Genomic DNA, 22,875 nt, shown 5'->3' on the forward strand with positions numbered 1-22,875 from the left:
TCCCGCAGCAAATGCATTCTGACGAGTTCCCAACCTAGTCTAGTAACGTTGGAGTTCCCATGATTCCACGCTTTGCGGCGTTTGCCATTTTGCAATTCGGCAGCGTCGTAGCGTGCTTTGTGTTTTTGTGCGAGTTTACGCCATTTCACCATGGGCCGGTATGCCAGTTACACCGCCGCGTTCAAGCTCAAGGCTGTCGACTATGCACTGGAGCATGGCAACCGCGCTGCTGGTAGGCTTTTCGGCGTGGACGAAATGAGGATACGCTATTGGAAGAAGCAGCGCGAGAAGCTGATGGCTACGAACAAGACACGGCGGGCTTTCCGTGGACCCAAAAACGGGCAAGTTCCCTCGTGTTGAGGAGGCGGTCCTAGAATACGTGAGGGACCTGCGCAAGGATGGTTGTGCAGTGTCATTAGAAATGATACAGACGCAGGCGCGCACAACTGCCAGGAAGCTGGGAATCGCCGCAAAGGATTTCCGCGCTAGCTCCGGTTGGACGACTCGCTTTATGCGACGGAATGGACTTTCCCTGAGGCGGCGGACGTCGTTGTGCCAGCGGCTCCCAGCCGCGTATGAAAGCAAAGTGATAGACATCCATCACTTCGTCACTAGGCTTCGCGAAAAATGCGGTTACCTCATGTCGCAAATTGGAAACGCCGATCAAACTCCACTGACGTTCAACATGCCCCGGAATACAACTGTGAACGAGAAGGGTGCAGAAAAACAGCGATGCACAGTCATGCTTGCTGTGACGGCCGACGGGCGGAAGCTGCCACCATACGTGATCTTCAAACGGAAGACTATTCCGAAGGGAAACTTTCCCCGTGGCATCCATATACGTGCACAGATGAAAGGGTGGATGACTGCAGACCTGATGGTCGACTGGATCAAGACTGTTTGGGGAAGAAGACCAGGAGCATTTCTGCTTCCCTCGCTTCTGGTTTTGGACAGTTTTAGGGGTCACCTTGTGGACAGCGTGCGTGCCAAGCTGAAAGAGCTGCGCACGGACATTGCAGTCATTCCTGGCGGCCTGACTTCGCTGCTGCAGCCTCTCGACGTGTCTTTGAACAAACCGTTCAAGGACAACATTCGATGACTTTATGCTGAGTGGATGGCGATGGGCCAGCATGATTTGACGCCAAGCGGAAAGATTAGAAGGCCATCCGTGGAGATGCTGTGCTCGTGGATCACAGAAGCGTGGAGCAGTATCCCTGACGAGGTAGTGGCTAAGAGTTTTAAGAAGACAGGCATATCTAACGCTTTGGATGGAACGGAAGATGACTTCCTGTGGGATTGTGAAGATGCTCCCAGCGACGACACTGCCGTTTCCGATGAGTCGGGCAGCAGTGAAAGCGATGATGGCGAGGATTCAGACTTTGATTAGAGTACTGACGAAAAAAAATAAATGGGCATTGTGCACTCCATGTGATGCTTAATGTGCATGTTTATTGCGAAGGTAAGCCTTACTCAGCTTTTATTTTTGGTTGTAATCGAGATATATGTTCTAAGACGTCTGACCTGCAACTTGTTTGCGTTTTCGGTGCTCAAAAATTTCTTGTAGAAAATTTACCCCGTGTAATGATCGCACCCCGAAATTTGCGTCAGTGTTTTAAAAAAAAAAGTGCGATCATTATGCGAGTAAATACGGTATTGAGCGAAAGCATTAGCTGCGGGTGACCAAGTGTTCTTGTTTTTCTTCTTCCTCAGCCCACATATAAAGCCCCGCTTTAACCAAGCCGTATGAACGTGCCTTGGTGGCCTATAGGGGTAATGTGAATGCCAGGGCCTTAGCAGGCTGATTCTGACATAACCGTCCCATGTGAAACGAGAGACCCAAGTTGGCAGCTCCTGCCAACTGAGCCGCTGCTCCGACCGCGCCACGCCGACTGTTTGAGTTGGCAGCCCATCTCTCGCTTTTGTGTCACGTGGGGTGTGATGTCACAGCATCACGTGGGTAAGACGTACGTGGCTACCGCCGCGCTGCGCTGAAGGCTCGAAACCTAGAGTAATATAGCTTTCACAATAAAACTGAGCACGTCTTGGGGTCATTTCTTTGAAATCTCATTTGGACGCTTTTGGGCCATGCAGGTGGAGGCTGCTTAGCAGTTTAGCGTATGCTTGTTGAGCGACACTGTTCCTGTAATCCACATTATTTTTTTTTCTGAATATGTGGCGCCCTCTTGGGAGCATGCAAAAGTTTGTCTGCTGCAAGTGCAGGAGAGCTTTTTTAACTAGTGGAGCTTATGAGAAGGCAGAGAAGGAGGGGCTTCCATGTGGAGCAGCAGTGATTGCAGATTGCAGGAACGTGGCAGTCACGTGTTTAGTGCACACACAAGAAATATCATGAAAAGCCGCATATAATAGGGGGTATTTTTTCCCCAGCTTTATCATGTCAAAGTTCCGGTCCATATTATATGCGGATTGGAACAGATTTCATCCTAAGTTCACAGTTCTGGTATTGTTATTAATCAGCGCTCTCGGCATCAGGCTTGTAGCGAGAGGGGGGGGCATCATCTAGCGATGGCGTTGGGTAACTGCTTCAATGGTTTCGGTTCCCCCACTCTGACCCTGTGTTCTTCACGGCCACAGCATGATCTTGGTGCTCATGACGCACACACGACTGGAAGCAGGTCAGTCGCACCACCCACGATGTAGGAATGGCGAAAGCAGCACTCCTCATTTTGCATGGACCTCTCACGGGCCTCTCTAGCCGTGCTGGCCACGTCCTACAGACAAGTTACGGACATTTGACTAGCTTTCCCGTGGTCGCGATTTCGAGAAATGTAAAATTAGCCGCTTTGTACGTGTTTGTAGAGGGGCCGAAGAAAAGTTTCTGTGGAAAGATGTCGAGCAAGGGACTTTTGGCAGGCAATACACCAGGCGATGATGATTGTTAAACACCGAATTCAAAACCACTTCTGAATCGCACACGCTGCGCTCTGCAGGCAACATGAACATGCACGAGCGCGGCACCAACAGTTCTTTCGCTGCCGTTTTGCATCCGAGCTAGAAGTGACGGACTGGTTTACAGCGGCGGGGGAACCATGTTGCTTCCGAGTTTGCTGGTGCGAATATGAGTTGCTATTGTCCTTATATAGTGCATGATATTCTCTGATCAAGCGTGTCAGCACACGGAGTGGAACGAACACTACTGGCATATGAAGGTGCATAGTGCATGGCACTATTTGACGCCTGGCGCTGTGTGCCATTGAACGCAAAAGTGTAAAGCAAGTGCCCGCCGCGTCTATGCCTCGTATTATATGCGGGCTTTTACGGTAGTTTCAGCGTACAGTCATGCCTGGGTAGTTTGCTTCTCAGATAAGAGCATTTCAGGAAGGGACCCTTCTTTATTGAGGTAAATTTGTAATTTGTAGCTTTGTGTGTACAGCTTTTTTTTTTACTCTGCTTTGGTTGGCAGCTGGCCTTGTGACTGTGCATAATATTAACTTTTTATGCTCTGTTGTTTTTGCCTCATGCAGGTTCGGGACGTACTGGCAAAAACAGACTTCCAGCTATCTGTTGAACTTTGGTTCACTGATCAAAACTTTGGGCAAGTACTGCTTTCTCTTTTCTCTTTTGTGTGTGTCTAGTGGAATTCATAACTTTACTTTTCTGATGCCACTTGGCCATAGAAGTAAATGGTATCCTTGTTATTTCTGTTCCTTAATGGAGTTGCAGGAAACTCGTGTCTTGCTTACAGAATTGTTTAATTGTACGAAAGCGTTCTTGATTCTGAAAGTCTCTGCAGGTGTTCTAGTTTTAAAACGCCGCTCTTACAGAAATATTTCCATGATCTCCTCGCCCAAAGCATTTTTGTCTAGATTAAAATGGCGTCTTTATTTTCCAGCGCCTTCCTAAGCAACCAAGTGATCTACTTCCACTGCTTCATTTTCTTCCAACAGCACCCTCAAAAGACCTTTTTTGTCATTCTGTCCCTGCAGCCCCGACCACCACAAGACAATCCAGTGTGTGAGCTCCCGGCTTCTAACTCTGCACTTGGATCCCAGCCGAGGACTGCACCATCACATCCCTGTCCTGTTCGACTACTTCCACCTGTCGGCAGTCTCGGTTACGATACATGGTTCGCTGCTCTCCCTGTGCCAACCTTACCTCAGGCAGGTGGTCCCAGTGTGGTGTGCGTACAGCATTTGCTTGAGGCGCCCAGTCTTGTCTCTTGCTTTGGGAAATTGGGTTGCGCTCCTGTGCATTTGATCCGAGCGTATTGGTGATTGTTTTCGAGTGCTGCTGCATGCGGCATTCTTTGCTTTTATGCTGCCGACTTAACTTGCATGTGTTATAATTGTGGAGAGGTTCTTTTTGACGTTGTGGCGTTTGGTGCGTATTAGTATTGTCCGACTTGTATCCTTGCAGCGTAAGCATGAAATATATTCCACTAGCTGTCCAGTGCATTATTTATTGGCGCCGGTCATGTGTAAGGATGCAGTGTCAGACCTTGGCTTTGGGGACAGAGCCTCAGGTGGTCAGAATCAATGTGAAGCTTTGCATTAGTGCGATTGTTGTTAGCTCATGGGTACCTTGATGACATTAAGCCTGTGCCATCCGTCTTGATCATATAAGATATTTCTTGGGTTTCAATGTCCAGTAGGGAGAATTTTAGTGACGCTTAAGGTTGGTGCGGTTTGGCCAGCAGGCATTCTCGAGGGCTTTTTCTTTGTGTGCCAGCATAGCAAAGAAATGCAACGGCATTATTCACGAAATTTTTAGGTTGCATTTGAAAATTGTCAACAATGTTTTGAGCCCTTGAACAGCTCTATTATGAGAGACGCTGTGAGAGACTCCATAGTGGAGGACTCCGGTGGTCGAATTTCCCGGAGTCCTCCACTATGGCGTCTCATAGGCTGAGGTGCTTTGGGACGTTAAACGCTAAAAGCCAACCAACGATGTTGCTTTCACACATAATCACTGTCATTGATAACTGATAACAGTAATACTTCTGTCACACGGGCAAGTCCCAACTCCCTCGAACGTCTTTTCCATAAAGGACCACGGAGGGAGTTCAGCCCTAAAGGAGTTGTTGCCGTGTCACACGGCTAAGAACCAGCTTCTCCGAGACACCGTCGGGGTCCCATTAGGCGCTGTTCGTTTTGTGTATGCATATAAAATAATTAAGTTAAAAACATGTAAAATAATTTTTAGCTGCTTTCTTTTCAACAGTTTGAATTGACTTTAAATTATAAATGTATCTTCATTCATGTGAAAGGAATGCGCTGTTACTTTTACTAGCATATCGGGTTTGTCTGTTCTACTGGCCACAATGTGCTTGCGAAATTCTTTCGTGCATGCTTGGATATTTGCATATTTACTTTTTTTCATGCTTTGCGTTGTGCTACAGTATTAAAATTAGTTATAAACTCAAAATTAATGCATATGCGTTTTTTTAACACCTGCAATGAAGCTCACAGGGAACCAGAGTACTCCCTTTACTTGCTCGAGGGAGATGATCAGAACTCCTTACGCTAGGAACTTCCTTAAACTTCTTTTCCTAAAGGACTGCCGTGTGACACGGCGCGTATCTCCATTGAGATAAAGACTACCTTGGTTGAAAGGAGTTAAAAGGAGTTCAGCTGTGCCCGTGTGACAGCAGTATAAGCCTAAGGTTCTGGCTATAAAAAAATATAATGGTATTGGTAAAACAGAGATGTTTGGCATGTAGCAGCATTTGTGATGCATGAATAACTCTGGCTCGGATATTAGTGCTCTCCAACTTGTGTGGCATCCTGTGTGTGTATGTGTCTGTGACGGTTTTAACAACAAGGCTTCTGTGACTAAGCTCTTGCACTGGGACAGCTTGAATGGCATTTTCTGGTGTAACCCTTTCTATCTCTCTCTCTCTCTCTCTCTTCTGTCCACTTCCATTACTCTCCAGGAAGGGCCCTGTCTTGACACCATCTCATCCAGGGTAAGCGCCTGTAGCTAAACCTAATCGCGGCACTGGCGTCTGTCTTTACTGCCCATGCATGTTCAACAGCTTCCACCTGAAGCAAATTTTTTTGGTGCTGCGTTCTTGTGTAATTTTTGGCACTGTAAGCTTGTGTGAATTTCTGCCTTCGAGAAATTGAAAAGATGCTGGAAGTAACGAAAAGTTTTCAAATGATTGAATCGGCCTGAAAATTTTGCCAAAAACCACTTTCAACACGGTAATTTTATCCAATGAAACCCAAGTACGAATGATGGTTTTTGTCGATTTCGTCATGTGCTTTACTTTGCGCACTCTGTCGGGTATGTTAACGAAGTGCTCCAAAATTGTAAAAGTCTCTGCTACCCTTTCCGCAGTGCTACACAATAGCAGTGATACCACTTCACAAAACAGTCCCATCGCATTTCGAGAATGCTTCATCACAGAGTCTGAACGATGCAGCACGCAGTGCGAGGGAAAACTGCGCATCTTGAGCACACATTTTCAGCGTGCTGGAGGCAACGTGTTGATGCAGGCATGCGTGAGCGTTAGAACAGCACTACGCCATTCCAAAATAATAGTTAAATTTTTGTTACTAGAGACACTGTTACAAGAGACACTCAGTTATAAGGGACACTTGAAAATGGTTTAGTTGGTTTTCCTATGTCTGCCATGTTAACAACATTGCATACAAGAGACATGGTTACAAGAGACACTCGGTTACTAAGGACAGCTTTTGCAGGTCCTTGAGTAAATTCTTCACTATTTAGAAGAGACACAACCCGGGTGTGCTCATGTACTGTAGCTGAAGCGTGCCAACTCGTACATGATGCATTTCAGATTCCCTTAGCTAAATTCTGTTCCATATCAACATCCTTTTTGTTGTATATGTCAGGAACTGGAAGTAGTGCTTTCCCATGAATAGAAAGTCAAGATAACCCCAGTGTTTTAGCCACTGGCATTGCATTACTTTCACCTACCAAGCAAATCAAAATGCATGAATGACATCCAGCATTTTTAACTCCTCGCTGTTAAAATTAGATCACGAGATGGAAGCTCAGAATCCTGATGTCTTTCTCTTTGCGGACAATGCATCTTGTAGCACCAAAGTTATTTTTTCCCTCCAAACTCCATACCCTGTCTTCAACCAATAGACAAAGGCATTATGCACTCTGTCAAGTTGCTATACAAAACAAGGTTGGTAGAAAGGCTGTTGCTCGATAAGCAGCAAGACTGTACAACAGTAATTTATGCAAAGTTTGCTGTTCAGGTGATTTCAGGTGTCTGGAATGGCCTGAGAAGTGAAGTTGTGAAAAACCATTTCAGACAAGTAGGCTTTAAATGTGGTGACATGATGTAAGAGGGCCCATATATGAATACTTTGGAAAGCTTCCTTGAAGATGAAGCTTGGGCGAGCATCCAAGTGACTGCTGAGGTACCAGAATCTTTTGAGGAATTTGTATCTGCAGATGTGAATCTTGTGTGCTCCCGAAGAGCTTACAGGCTGTGCAATTCTCACGCAAATAAATGGCGCATGTGCCATAGCGGATGACTATAAGGACATTTCAGAGAAAAAGTGTCAGCACCTGAGTGACAAGCATGTAAGGGTGCTTGAAAGGTATTAGAACAACAGGAAGGCTTGCAAAGTGAAGTGCTTTACCTCCAGAATTTGGGAAGGAATACACTCTGCACTCACAAAAAATACACACTAGTGACTAATATGAATAACTTTAAGCTTTTCTGAACAATTTCCTGTTGATGCGTGTGAATGCATTTATATGCTGATGTGCAGTAAACATATCAACACAGTGAGAATCTTTGGTTTCAAGAGACCTTGCTTACAAGAGACATCTTTTTTGGGTCCCTTGAGTGTCTCTTGTAACGAGGTTTTACTTAAATAAAAAAAAAAGTGACGCGCCAAGCAGCGTCTGAAAAGGTGCGACTGGCCAACGTGCACGCCTGATCACAGACGCTAAGAAAGACTAAGTTAAGGAAAGCAAAGCCTAAACTATGCGACTGAGGTGTATTTGGAAGTCAGGAACTTTCGATTTTTGTCATGCCTGCCATACATAGTCTGCCCGAAGTGCACGCTGTTCCATGCAATAATTGGGGCCCATGGAGGTGTGTTTTGATGATCGTTGGCTGCACGCATTGTACCTCAGTGCGATTGCTTGTCCAAATTAACCAGAGTGTTTGTTGCGCGTATCAAAGTTAACGAACACGTGATGCCATGGACTCGCATGGGCATCGACACGGACCATGCTGCTAGTTCGGGATCTCCTAATTCAGAAATTAAAGGGGCTAAATTAGAGATTTTACTGTAGTCAAGTTGCGTCGATCACTTGTCATTAGTGAAGCGTGCCCGCTGATTGGAAGCAAGGCAGGGCTGCTTCTGCTGCTCAAAAAGAATGTGTTCATGTTTCTTCGTAGAAAAATGACAATTCTGACTACTTGAGTTGGTCAGCACAGTTTCTTCAGGAAAGCGGCTTCTCACTGCTTTGAAAAGGCAGGGTTTTTGTTTGTTAGTCTATGTTAGTCTGAATCAGCTCATTTTGTTAACTGACATCGCACACAGTTTCCATAACCGCTCAGGTCCATATTCATCAGCTAGATTAGGGTCCAGAAACACAAAAGTAATGGGCTAGGCAACAACGTTCCATGTCATAGAGTGACAGTATCAACCAAGGCAAGACTTTCGCATAGCATTTGCCAGAATACATAAATGACTGTATACAGTCAAACCCGGTTATAACGAACTGCGTAATTCAACGCAATTTGTTCGCTATATAAAGTATTTCGCTATAACCAAACCCGTTTATAACGAACTTCAGTACCAAATTCGTTATACACGATGTCCAGACAGCGCAGCGAAGACGCACTAACTAAAGAAAAACCGTGCCGCTCACCATGAATCTACAAAAGAAATTTATTGCAGATAAATGCTCACTTATTTGCAGTAGGCAGTGATCTTCGCCTGAACACTGCATTTAACTCCATCAGCGAGAATCGCACTTTCCACACGCGACATCATTTTCACAAACTCCAGTCCGCTTCCCTGTATTCCGGAGCAATATCGGCGCAGCAGATCGGTAGCAGCGAGGGCTTCGTGCAACGTCGGGCGAGGGCGATCGTCCTCCGGCGGCGGCTCCTCGGTCTCCTCGTTTGCACCAGATGCCAGCATGTCGGCAACAATTTCCGAGTCCAACGGGCTTGCTGTCACGGCTACGTTGTCGTCAACAGTGAGAAAATCCTCCAGGGCAACTTCTTCGGGCACAGCGTCCGGAACATCAGCGAGTTCTTCCCACAGCGTGGCAACATCGCTGTCATCTTGCACAGTGCGCGCTTCACTAGCAGCTTCTGCATCCTCTCGACATAGTCCAGCATGGTGGAAGCAGTTACGGATTGTGGATTGCGTCACGTCTTGCCAGGCACGGTTAATCATTTCTATTGCGGCCAGCAAATTAATCTTGAGCTCGTCGTTAACCCGCAATTTCACCAACAGCCGCTCAACGACGCGTTTCCTGTAGCCCAGCGAAGATGTGGGAAAGTTCGCCACTGACGCGTTCGTTGTTCGGAGGCTGCCTTCCCTTCGCCCAAACTTGAAACCAGTTCTGGCCGGTGTTGCTTCTTTCTCGAAGCGCAATAGGTCCGGAGCTGCTCGAACGTCTTTGATCACATGGTAGGCAGCTGCCGAATAGGAGTGCTGCAAAGAGAGGCTGGCCGATGGCGCGGATTTTAAAAGCTACTCATGCTACTCCGGGCGACGGCCGCGCATGCGTACAGGAGGGTCCCTCGTGGAAGCTGCTGTAGAGAGCCCCTCCTGCGTTTTACGGAAGCGTGGCATCGGCGCAGAAGCAGCAGAAGCACCCTAGCGGGCGCGTGATGACGTGTGCGCTGTGTGAGACCTTGGGGAACGGAGCCGTCGCCAATCCCCCTCCCATCTGACAACGGCATGCGCTAGAAGTATTGCGGCCCGGCAGCGTGGGCTGCCCGGAGAGAACTGCCCGGCCGGCACAAAGGCCCGCCCGTTGGCGGGCGTTTGGCGACCGATCGCGCGCGCTGAGTTCACTATATCCGATGTGTAGTTCGTTATAAAAAATACATTTTATATGCATAATGCTAGCAGAAATTCGAGTGTTCGATATAAAACATAATTCGCTCTATCCGAGTTCATTATATTCGGGTTTGACTGTACTTGCAGGAGGTGTGCAGCATTTCATGGCAATCGCTTCAAGGTACTGAAGTTGAATTGCGTTGTGCCTTTTCTTGCAACGCAGTTTTGCCAGGACAGGAAGATCACAGTGGTTCACGGGCAGCCCAAGGCTTTCCTCTCGCAGGTCAATGTCGTCGAGCTTGGAAAGTGTGTTCTTTGGGGCCCAGGTGAGTATTGACCCACCTGCTTTATCGAATGTGGGGGCGCCTATATGTAATGTGCTTTGCTTGTTTAATCATTGTTCTTGTACCACTCAGTGTTGTGTCCAGAGAGAACAGGAGAGTGGTGCTCATAGTTTAATGTACAGATTTCTCGCTATATTTGGGAATTTGCTGTGAGCACTGTCTTTGACTGGGAAGACAACGGAGCATTTGAAGCTGCAGTCAATCATGGATATCTGAGACCCGAAAGTGGCCATTCCATTTGCATGCAGTGCAGGCTGCCTTTTCTCATTATCACTTAATATTTGAAGTTGTACAAGTCTTTTATTTGATACTATTCAAGCAATACTACCCATGCCTGTCATACATTAATATTCCATTCCCATTCGTCACGTATGCTTATAATACTGCCATACAAAGCACGACCAGTTTCCCCCTTTTTCCTTCTATACGGCCGTGAATTCACCTCAACTATGGACATGGCACTCCCTTATCGCCCTGACACCTCCGAACCGACCACAGTCTCTCAAGCGGCAGCATATGCAGAAGAATGTCTCCAGTTGGCCCGATCATTTACAACCCAGAACTAAGGTCACCAGTAGTTCCTTTGTCACCGACTTGTCCAGCTATTTCATACAGCACGGACTCCCTCGGGTGGCTTTGGGTTCCTGCCACCCCCTCCGGCCTCTCTACCAAACTTGTTTCCAAATACCATGGTCCATATCGGGTTATTTGCCAGACCTCTCCGGTGAACTGCGTTATAGAACCGCTTGCACCGACACCGGATATGCGTCGTCGCAGGCTTAAAACGGTGCACGTTGACCGCCTCTAGCCCTGTTATGACCCGCCTGTTGTGTTGACGCCATGAGTTGGCAGGATGCCTCCTTTTTCTCCCGGGGATAATTGTAGTGTCATACCAACGCTCGGTGACTGTCGATGGTGACAAAGACGACAAGCGTACGTCGAAAGGCGCGTGCTACAAAGACGCAAGAGACTGACGTGCTAGTTGAACGTTCGATTGGAACACCGACCTGAGATTGAACGTACCCTTACACATCTTAGTTTTTCACTGGCATGCTTTTCTTGGCTGTGCTCTCTTCAGCGTGGTAGCAGTTTATTGGTGCCGTTGTATTTTCATCTGGGCAAGGAATGTCACCTTTCTTTGTGGCTGAAGCCATGAAAGACGGCGAGAGGCTTGAAGAAACTCTGGAAAGGGGTGCACGTCTAGGATGCCTTGCTGTGTTTTTATTGTTCTCTTTAATACTAGCGTATTGCAGGAGCGTACAGGTTTGATTCTTCACACAAGAGGCATACCTGACTGTGGAAGGGCTGTTGGCATTGTTTGTGGGTGATGGGAACTTGTGATGTCTGCAGGCGGGTGCAACTAGCGGTGGGCGTCTCGTGGCACGCCTCCAACGTGCCTGTCTGGTTCACTGGGAGCTCTGCTCTCTGCTCCTGACTGCCTATGGGAGCCTGCAGCGCCGCCTTCTGGAATTTATGCGTCTTTTGCCGCCCTGGGAACAGCTGCAGCTAGGTGAGTGTGGGTCACCCACCTACTCCCTCTCTCGCTCGTTCAGTTCTTTGGTTAATACTCTCTCCCTCGCTCGTTTAGTTGAGACTTGCTTGTTCAGTTGATTGATTGTACTTTGAGTAACTTCTTTCATTGCATAGAGTAAAGAATTAGAGAAACACTTACTCTCCTCCTCAAGCGTATGATGTGACAGCTGCCTGTGGTCCTCTATAATTACAGCTTAACCCCTTTATAGCAATATTAATGCATTGTGGAAATATCGCTTTTATAACTAATATAGCAATTTGGTTATGACAGAAAGAAATGTCAAATGCCCCAAAACGACAGAATGTTTAATGAAAAGAAAGCAGCTTACACTTTTCACTTCTTTGCAGAAACCTGAAATCAATAAGATAAGACTGCTAATCTTACTGACACCTTTCTGAGCTTTGAACTACTGCACTAGCTCAGTGAAGGTGATTAGCAAAAGTGCAGTTATGCACAGGCTCGAATCATTCTTAAGGTCTCCACATCACGTGTGACACAGCCTGCTCATGTTCTGGTTCGTTTTGGCAGTCATGTGGTTGTCACATTACGACCCTGTCAACCAGTCACATTTCTAATGCAGAGGCGTTACTACCCGCGCTCTTGGATTTGGCTTGAGGTTGCTGCGAAGCCTTCTTTGTGCAACCACTCGAGAAAAGCTCGCTGCCAGTAGATTTCGAATCCAGGCCGAAACAGAGATCTGCTCTGCCGGCCATTGAGTTAGACCACTGCGCCATCTCGGTAGTCAATTTCTTCACGCGCTGTACTTCAGATATTGTCGTCTTATCTTGTCTCCTCTTACAGAGTTGCACCAAAAACTTTAATTGGGCCACTTTCATACTTATGAAAGAAACACGGAAACAAGTGGTAAATTTATCTCCTGTATGTATGCATATATCCGTTCTTCGCAAGGCTAAAGCAACGCTTTCTTTCTTTTTTTTTTTTAGTGCATTTAATTTACTTCATATTCTTAGATGTCATAATAACGTGAATCATGTCCAGATGTTATAAGCGCAATATAATCAATTCTATGCCATTAAAGTTATTTTTTTGTTCATGACAACACTACCGGTGGCAGCGGCGGCTTTTCTGCGACGTGGGACCTTTACGTTTTCACATAATAGTAGAGACTGCGTCAGGGCCCCATGCATCGGTAAACGTATGAATGAATTCCAGTGTTAGCAAAATCGGAGCAAAAGTCACGAAAGGCATAAAACGTGTGCCTTGGCAAATCCTTTGACGCATGAGAAGCCTAGAAGGTTAGTGTCTCAACTCGCTGAACTGAAAGGCGAATATTTGTATTGTTTGTTTTGATACAGAGTATTTCATTTCTCTTTCTAGATTCGCTGCACATTTCTTCCTGTCTGGAGGGGCTCAGCAGTATGGCGAAAGTAAGCATCTCTTTGTATCTACCAGAACTTTTCTTGTGCTGGATCTGTCGTCGGTCGTCTGCAGATCTGTCAGACACATTTTTTTTGTGCCGAGGGCAGGTTCTTGCTGTGTGCCTTCTGGTAATTTATTCTTCCATCAGTCCTTGTCGGCGCACGTTTATAAAATAACCGTCAATCCTGGTTAACGGAGCACAGTGTGTTTTTGAATGCGACAATTGTCAACACAATTTTGTGCGCCTTTTATGCTTGTCCGTTAGTTCTAATGTGAGTTTTTACCTTTCTTAGCTACTGTTTGAAAGCTCTGTAACATAGTTCAGTCGTCTTCGGGTGGTCACAAAACAAAAAATACTTTTGCGATCGTTCACTGCTGTCGTGTGGAAATATTTTGTTTTGAAGCGAAATGGCATCACGAACGGATCACTGGGTGTTGCCAGTGACGCCATACTTCGTGAATCCGTGTCATCCCAAAATTCATATTACAGTCAAACCCGGTTATAACGAACTGCGTAATTTAACGCGATTTGTTCGCTATATAGTGTATTTAGTGTTCGCTATAACCGAACCCATTTATAACGAACTTCAGTACCAAATTCGTTATACACGATGTCCAGAACAGCGCAGCGAAAACGCACTAACTAAGGAAAAACCGTGCCGCTCACCATGAATCTACAAAAGAAATTTATTGCAGATAAATGCTCACTTATTTGCAGTAGGCAGTGACCTTCGCCTGAACACTGCGTTTAACTCCATCAGCGAGAATCGCACTTTCTACACGCGACATCATTTCCACAAACTTCAGTCCGCTTCCCTGTATTCCGGAGCAGTATCGGCGCAGCAGATCGGTAGCAGCGAGGGCTTCGCGCAATGTCGGGCGAGGGCGATCGTCTTCCGGCAGCGGCTCCTCGGTCTCCTCGTTCGCACCAGATGCCAGCATGTCGGCAACAATTTCAGAGTCCAACGGGCTCGCTGTCACGGCTACGTTGTCGTCAACAGTGAGAAAATCCTCTAGAGCAACTTCTTCGGGCACAGTGTCCGGAACATCAACGAGTTCTCCCCACAGCGTGGCAACATCGCTGTCATCTTGCACAGTGCGCGCTTCACTAGCAGCTTCTGCATTCTCTCGACATAGACCAGCATGGTGGAAGCAGTTGCGGATTGTGGATTGCTTCACGTCTTGCCAGGCACGGTTAATCATTTCTATTGCTACCAGCAAATTAATCTTGAGCTCGTCGTTAACCCGCAATTTCGCCAACAGCTGCTCATAACGCGTTTCCTGTAGCCCAGCTTGAAAGCGCAGATGATCCCCTGATCAAGGGGCTGCAAAACCGCTGCTGCGTTCGGTGGCAGGAAACAAAGCTCGATGTTCTTCAGCGTGACGCTGCAGTGGTGCGCAGAACAGTTGTCGAGGAGGAGTTCCTCGTCGCAAGTTCCTCGTCCCAGCCACGCAGCCACGCTTCGAATAACGTCCAGGCCTTAGAATTTGAGTTGTATGTGACTGGGAGTGAAGTGCATCCTCGCAGGCACATAGGTGACTTGAACTTGCCTATGACAAGCGGCCGCAGCTTTGATGAACTGTCCATGTTTGTCGTGAGAAGAACGGTGACTCGGGCCTTATTCAATTTACCGCCATGGCACTTCTCATTTTTTACCGCTAAGGTTCTGCTCGGCAGCAGTTGCCAAAACAAGGCAGTCTCGTCGGTGTTAAAAATATTGCACGGTTCGTATCTCTCCGTGACAGCACGCCACACGTCTTGCACCCACTTCTCAGCACTCTCAGCGTCCACTGCTTGGCTTTCACCTGCAACCACCTTTCCTGTGATGGAGTAGCGGTCTTTAAATCGTTGGAGCCAACAACTGCCCGCCGTAAACCCCTCGACGTCCAGGACGAAGGCAAAATCTTTTGCCTTCTGTTGCATCATGGGGCCAAAGACAGGCAGATTTCGCGCGTGAACGTCCAAGAACCATTGGTACAGCGCTTTCTCTACTTGGTCATAAGCCAGCTTGCGGTGGCGAAAGCCGTCGCCATTTGGTCATTCCTGTGCATTGCCTCTGATGGCCGACTGGTTTTTCAAAATGGTGCTCCGCGGAATTTTGAAATGCGTGGCAACGTTGGTCAGACTTTTTTTCGCCGTGGCCAACGTGGCGAATTATCTCCAGCTTGTCGGAAAGCGGTAGGGCACGCTGCTGCTTCATCGTCATCTTACAGGATGTAGCACCGGATGTTTTACGGAAGCGCGGCACGGGCCGAGGCCGCCTGGAGGCAATGTGGAATCGGCGCAGAAGCACCCTAGCGGGCGCGTGACGACTTATGCGCTGTGTGAGACCTTGGGGAACGGAGCCGTCGCCAGTCCCCCTCCCATCTGACAACGGCATGCGCTAGTATTACGGCCCGGCGGCGTGGGCTGCCCGGAGAGTACTCGGAGCCGGCACAAAGGCCCGCCCATTGGCGGGCGTTTGGCGACCGATCGCGTGCGCTGAGTTCGCTATATGCGATGTGTAGTTCGATATGAAAAATACATTTTATATGCATAATGCTAGCGGAAATTCAAGTGTTCAATATAAAACGTAATTCGCTCTATCCGAGTTCGTTATATTCGGGTTTGACTGTAACCATCATCAAGATTCTACTGTGTCTCTATTGCTCTTGTCTCTAAAAAAAGATTTCCAGAAAGTGGATGTGGTGGGTTTGCACTGGTGATTGTGGCTTCTTCTATGTTGTTGGCTCTCACATCCTTTTTTGTGATCTTTCTCTTTGTCCTCCTATCCATTTCTTTTACCTCTCTGACCTCCTCCCTGTGGTTCTACTAGGACTGCTTTCAACACATTAAATGCAAGAACGTCTCCCTTCCACAGTGGGACAAAATCTTTGCTCACATCACGGTAACGGCTTTTCTTTTACCTCCCCTCCTGGTCAACATTCTGTAGTCTTATTGGTCGGTTAGTGAATGCGGTTAACTTGGGACGTGCCACCGTTAACCGGTGTGCAGAGCTGATCTTTTGGGCGTCAAGGTCATTCAATGCCTTATAAGATGTATGTTCATTTAGTTTGCAGAAAACAAACATATATGGTAAGGTATACCATCAGTATTGATAAACAACCACCCTCTTTATGTCAGTATCAGTTTTCTTTGAAAGTCAATTGCATTTAAAACTCGATACATCTTGCAGAATGTTATACCCTTGTCATATGAGCACTTTCAATCGTTCAAGAAAGGTTCTTCTTAGTTGCAATGCTGAGCAGGTAACATGAGGAGGTGCTCTATGTGATAGATGACTGAACATTGGAACTTGGCCACTCCTCCGCTCTAGTATAAGTTTACAGGCTTAGGGATATGGGGACAGGAAAAGGGACATGGAAATGGGAATAGGGACATGTGAGTGGAAAGTTGGCCGTGACATGAAATGTGATGTACAATACCTCAGCTTTACTGCATACTGACACAGTGGCTCAGTCACCAACTCGAGAGCAATGTATTTTTGCATCTGCTTGTGGTAATTCACTGGCAACTTCTCACTTTCCCTGTGTTGCGGTACATTTTTATAGAAAAGTAGCTGCACTCAAAAGGAGGGGCAAGGAACGGGAAGGCAAATGGGATGAGGTGCCTACTGTCTCTTCATTCCTCTTGTGCTATTGTTCTTTTGCGCTAATTGATGGGAACACTGTGACACTTCGTGCAGCGGGCAGAGAATGAGGAGGACTTCCTGGCCGTGGCCAACAGTGATGTGGCCCAGTTGTGTGGCTCGCTGATTGTGCTCTGGAAGCAGTTCCTCGAGGTGGTGGCCGGTCAGGAAAAGGTGCGCCAGCAGTTGGCCCGCCAGCGCCACCTGCAACGAGTCAAGCGCTTCGCAGAGGCATACTTCATCATCGAGCGGCCCCGCATCGCTGTTCTCTCGGCCAACGATGCCAGGTGGCGTGCCCTCTTTCATGCTGTGTGGGTTATTACTGCAGTTTGCGAGCCCAGTGGCGAAGTTGGGCATGGAAAGACAAAGCAGTGTAGTAAAAGGAATGTTTTTGCAGTGCAGTAGATTTTAGTGTTAAGGCAAATCCAGAATTTTATCTTGACCCTTGTAGATTTCCCTGAAATTGAGCTTCATTTCATTGTGGATTTCATTGACAGCTTCAATAGATTTCAAATTTTTCCTTTTCATGCCTCAGTCAGGGCGTTCTCTATGGGCAACCCAAAATATTTGAGGTCGCAGGCTATAACGCCTGCCGATTTCTCATGTTTGCAGGACAACTAAATTGTGAGCTTAGTTTTGGTCTGTTCACGCTTATGATGTGAGCTGCCATTTAGTCACCAGTTTAGCCGGTCGGGCTTTTAAGATAGGTTTTCTGATTGTATTTGCAACATCAGAGTTTGGTCAAAACTGAGTGTCTTTCCTGTTTCCTGTGTTTCGGTGTTTTAAAATAGGCCTTATTGGTATTTTGAGGAACTGATTTTTTTTTCGTGGTGTAGAGAGGAGAAATTTAGGGAATGCGAGGCGGTTATCTATTAAAAATGCTTTAGAAACTCGCGGATTTACTATTCGAAGTGACACTCTGGATGGCTCCATCCAACTTTTGTTTTTACAATTAATAGTGCAGTTAATGCAAAGGATGGGCAGAATAGGGAAAAGTGCGACTCAAGACGAGCGTTTTTCTCCAACAAAATTTATTTTCTTTCTAAAAGTAATTTTATGTGTTCTGTGTTCTTTCTGTAACAGTTTAGTCTCAAAAAGATGTACAGTAGAATCTCAATGATACGAACTCGGCTGGTACGAACTCGGCTGATACGAAATTCGGTGTGATACGAATTCATAAAATTCCCCGGCCGAATTGCATTGCGTTCAGTGGGTAAAACATTGGATGTTCCTAACACTTTTTCTTTTCGCTACGGGTGATCTGAACTTGGTATCACGACCGGTCGAGGCCCACGCACACACGCACAGCGAGAAAAGCGTGCGCAGCGGCACAGCACTGATAGCACGGATCACGCATACTCGCGCGAAAGAACAAAAAAAATTACAGCGGGAAAAAACCGGCTTGGCAACCTGCGGCAGCAGCGAAGTTGGCGAAGGAAGGCGGCGATATCTTGCCCCCCCTCCCGCTTTCTCTCTTTCTCTCCCCTCCCCCCGCATTTTGTTTTTTTAGTTGTGCGCACGGCCTTGCGGCCCTCTCCACATTTCTCCGCCGCCCCGCAGGCCACGCTTTTCCGCTTTCCGGAGTCTCCGCTGCAGCGGCAACACGTTGCTTCGTTTTCTTGTTTGTTGAGGCTGACACCGCGTTGATAGCGCGTCGTTTTGTGATCATCTCGGCAACGTGAAAAGGTACATCATACTGCAATGTCACGGAAGAGAAAGGCGCTGACCTTTAAAGACAAATTGGAAATTTTAAATAAGGCGGACAAAGAGCCCAAGAAAAGGCGCACTGACATGGCCAAGGAGCTAGGCCTGCCGTTGTCAACGTTGTCAACGATCGTTGGTCAGCGCGACCAAATTATGCAGAATGTGCAGCATTTCGCGATGAATTCTAAAGAAGCCAAAACTGCCCACCATGTGAAGTTGGAAGAGGTTCTTCTAACGTGGTTCAGAGAGGTCACGGCGGCCGGCGTCAACATCGACGGAAAAGTGCTTCGTGAGAAGGCAGCAGACATCGCACTCACACTTGGAATTGATGACTTTCAGGCCTCCGGTGGATGGATTTACCGGTTGAAGGTGCGTCATAATCTTTCCTACAAGTCCGTTTGTGGCGAAGGAAAAAAAGTCGACACCTCCGCCGTGGAAGACTGGATGACAACCACACTGCCGTCTTACATAGCAGGATATGAGGCACGTGATGTTTTTAATGTAGATGAAGCAGGGCTGTTTTACAATCTCCAGCCCGAAAAAAGTGTGTGCTTTAAAGGCGATGCCTGCCAGGGCGGACAAAAGAGCAAACAACGTATCACAGTTTTGTTTTGTTGCAACGCAGACGGATCGGAAAAGATGCCGCTGACAGTCATTGGCAAATATCAAAAGCCCCGATGCTTTAAGGCAGCCGGTCGATTGCCCTGCGTCTACAAGGTGAACAAAAAAGCATGGATGGCGTCTTCTTTGTTTATGGAATTCGTCACGTACCTCGACCGCAAGATGTCTTGCCACAACAGAAAAATAGTTTTGCTGCTGGACCAGTGCACCGCCCATCCAAAACAAATGGCACTACAGAGTGTTAAGGTGGCGTTCCTGCCCCCGAACACAACAAGTCATTTGCAACCACTGGATGCTGGGATGATAAGGAATGTTAAGCACCATTTCAAAGCTTTGTTGGTGCACCGCCTCCTCGCGAAGATTGAAAGGAAGGACGCGAATCTCCAGATCACTCTTCTGGATGCTGTGCATTTTCTTGCAATCGCCTGGGATCGCGTCGTCCCTACGACCATCGCCAATTGTTTCGTGAAGTGTGGGGTTTTCAAATCCACTGTGGCTACTGCCTCACAAGTGCCAGACCCGATTCCCATCGATGTCTGGAATCAACTTGACGTCGACTGTTGCGTCGACGATTTCGTCACCGCGGACGACAACCTCGCCACCTGTAGTCTCTGCACGGTTGAAGATATTGCGGAGCAAGCGTCATCACAGTCTGGCATTTCATGCAGTGACGAAGATGACGACGACCAAAGCGTTGATGACCCACCGCCGACGACAGCAGAAACGATGCACGCCATCGATGTTCTGCGCCGCGCCGTGACTTCCGAGTCTGTGCGGGAGAAGACAGCGGCCCAATTTTTCAGTTTTCAAAACTCTTATCAGATCTCGCGGAAAAGAAGGTGCAGAAGGATATACGCGATTTCTTTCAACGAAAATAAATATTTCGTACCTGTTGGAAGGCTTGAAAATGGATTTTGGTCGTTTTTTGGTGATACGAAATTTCGGGTGATACGAAAATTTTCGTCTCCTTTTGAATTTCGTATCACCGAGATTCTACTGTATAATATTAGTGTTCGCATAACTGGCATAAATACAGCTTAATCTCGGTGATGTGAACCCTGGCGATACGAATTTCGAGATTATAAAAATTCGTAAAATTTTCCATCCAAGGTGTATTGTATACAGTGTGCAGAATTTCGCATGTTCCGAGCATTCTCCTGAACTACTACGGATGATACAAATGCACAAGCCACGACCACAGCCTTGACCACTAGGCACCTCCTGCACATCGTTATCTTCACGATCCCTAGTCACACATGATGCACGGGGTGCAGTTTCTGGTGCGGTGCGGCCATCACAATGTTGACTTTGCGATCATGATTTGCGCTGACTGCACCGCAAGCATTTTGACGCAGTGGCGTGTGGCATGGACACTGCCGCCATCGTGGTCGCCTGTTTTCCTGCGTGCGCAAGCAGCAGTTGAGGCTCGCGGCTGTGGAGATTGCCTTTGTTGCTATCTCCCATCGCTCTGTGCAACATCGCGACATCCCGATTGCCAGTTGCCACGCACCGGGAGCAATTTGCAGTGCCACACGACTCACACACCATTCACTTCGCGATTGCCAGTCTTGCTGTGCGCGCAGGGAGCAGTTTGTGGCGGCACTTGGCCTGCACATTGGTGATGTCACGCGCCGCCCCCCCCCCCCCCCCCTCCCCCAGAAAAAAACAGTTCTGCGTGAAGGCCTTTCCTGTGTTTCTGCATGCAGATTTCTATCCGTTTTGACGATACGAATTTTCAGATGATGCAAACTTTCTTGCGGCCTCGTGAGATTCGTATCACCGAGCGTCTACCGTATGCGCACTTTCGCTGTTGCATGCCGTGGGCCGAAATGAAGGCACCACGAAGTGACTTGGTGGATGCGTATGCAGCACGCAGCTCTTCTACGAGGTGACAGAGGCCCTGAGGCGTTCGGACTACCTTGCCCTGCTTCCCCCGCTGGAAGTGGAGTGCGCCGAGCTGGATGGGGACAGCAACAACCTGCCCGTCATCTACGAGGAGCACTATCAGGACTTCCGCACAACGCCTGCGGGATGCGGATCACGTGAGTGTGTGCCAAACAACGGGGGAGGCGATTCGGAGGTACTTTTCTTGGGGCGTAGGGCAGCCTTGTGCACTTTTCTGCCGGTCTTGAGCATCAAAAAATAATTCGGTTAGCGTCAGTTCGTTGTCGCTTTGCCAGCGTGCTAAGTGGTCTTTGATGACTAAAGTGGCAATGAGCTGTTTGACTCGACACGGAAGCCCATTGGGCAGGAAGCGCTGGAATTTGGTACAAAACAAAAGTTGCAAAAGGAGCAGCAGCATGGAGAAAAAGTAACTGTTGAGAAGTATAAATCGTTGAAGGGTGAGCAGTCTTTGCTTGATTGAAACTTGAAAATGGCCTGCAGTTGCAAATTTGTTTGAATTTCTGAGTGCTGTTCAAACACCTTATATCGATGGAACTGAGGTGTCAGTTTAAAGTTGGAAGTTCAAATTAAGGGAGTTTGAAATAATGTGAGGTCACCGTACAGCAAAAAATAAACAGTTGCTACGTTTCTATCTAGTAGTAGAATCCCGCTATGATAGTAAAGTCCCAGTTCATCTTCGATAGATGACTGCACATTTTTTCCTCTATAGTTTTTAATAAACATTTTAATAACACATTTTTAATAAGAAGTGCTTCTGGCCACGGTGACATACTTCTCATTGAATGATATTGCTGCACGCACGCAATGTAGGATTACTAGGCAAATTCTTCTTCTTCTTCAAAAAAAAAAAGAGAATTTGAATGCTATGTTTCTTTTCTCTTTTTTTTTTTGATGGCTTTACCACCAGGCTCAGCGGCTCTGAGAAGAATTGAACTACTATACACAGACTTCAGAGCCATGCAACAAAGCACATGGTGCATAGAAAAAAAATAAAGGGGTAAAACTGGCTACAAACATGGTAAGAAGATGAGAAAGTAAAAGAAAGTAAAATTGCACTGTGAAGTAGGGAGAGAAAGAAACAGCCGAATGTTCACAGTGTGGTGCAGTGTGCCTTGAAAGTCTGTTGCCTCTGAAATGACGGAAAGAGCGGAAGATGACGCCATGTTATGCAAGACATTGGCTTTCATGTGAAATCAAACTGAGTTGTATTTGTAGCCATGCTGCATTCATGCTAAGAGGTACTTTTACAACATGTAAGCAAAAAATCTTAATACTAAAAAAGAAAATTGCACAGAGACAATAAAAATAAAAGGAGGATGCAAGGTATTTTGGAGGCTTCTTTTTTTGTAAAACAATGACATGTTTAATAAATAGCCATTTAATTGCCAGAGAGCATGTTTAGGGCCATGTCATCACCAACAAGTGACATATAAAGACTGTGATATGTCTAAGATATCTAGTAGTCAAGGGTTCGACGAAGGTTCGTCTGGTCAGGCATGGTAGTTGAGTAAAAAGAGTTTCAGTCACTGACCAAGTCAACATGAAAAAAGAAGACGTTTCGGAACCCCTACGGGTTCCTTGATCACAATGAGGCGGACAAGGCGAGGGAATGGAAATTTAAAGGCGAAGCTGGTGACATAATGATTGTGAATAGATCAATGGCATGTTTCCTGTTGTGCGATTCATGATTCCGGTTGTCGTCTGGATGAAAGTCGACTCAAGCAGCAGCCGCGTTGTCAGATTCTTTTCTTTAGCTAAGATTGTAGCATCATCCCAGGCAATTT

The 22,875-nt window shown here is 47.0% G+C and overlaps 1 protein-coding gene across 6 annotated transcripts in view; it reads left to right on the forward strand.

The window, feature by feature from the left end:
- Nucleotides 1-22,875, forward strand: part of LOC146179459 (protein FAM135A) — a 63,142-nt gene that overhangs the window by 6,095 nt on the left and 34,172 nt on the right. For 4 of the 6 annotated variants that reach the window (XM_084579079.1, XM_084579084.1, XM_084579080.1 and 1 more), the window contains exons 5-13: nucleotides 3,483-3,553; nucleotides 3,945-4,122; nucleotides 5,895-5,923; nucleotides 10,198-10,300; nucleotides 11,669-11,828; nucleotides 13,191-13,240; nucleotides 16,049-16,120; nucleotides 16,919-17,148; nucleotides 21,056-21,228. In XM_084579079.1, the coding sequence (XP_084435205.1) occupies nucleotides 3,483-3,553; nucleotides 3,945-4,122; nucleotides 5,895-5,923; nucleotides 10,198-10,300; nucleotides 11,669-11,828; nucleotides 13,191-13,240; nucleotides 16,049-16,120; nucleotides 16,919-17,148; nucleotides 21,056-21,228 (1,066 nt within the window). The remainder of the gene's footprint in view (nucleotides 1-3,482; nucleotides 3,554-3,944; nucleotides 4,123-5,894; nucleotides 5,924-10,197; nucleotides 10,301-11,668; nucleotides 11,829-13,190; nucleotides 13,241-16,048; nucleotides 16,121-16,918; nucleotides 17,149-21,055; nucleotides 21,229-22,875) is intronic. The other 2 variants (XM_084579083.1, XM_084579082.1) reach the window with 2 other exon arrangements.

Source organism: Amblyomma maculatum, chromosome 9 (genome assembly GCF_055883805.1).
Source record: "Amblyomma maculatum isolate TAMU_Amacu chromosome 9, ASM5588380v1, whole genome shotgun sequence".
Taxonomy (NCBI): Eukaryota; Metazoa; Arthropoda; class Arachnida; order Ixodida; family Ixodidae; genus Amblyomma; species Amblyomma maculatum.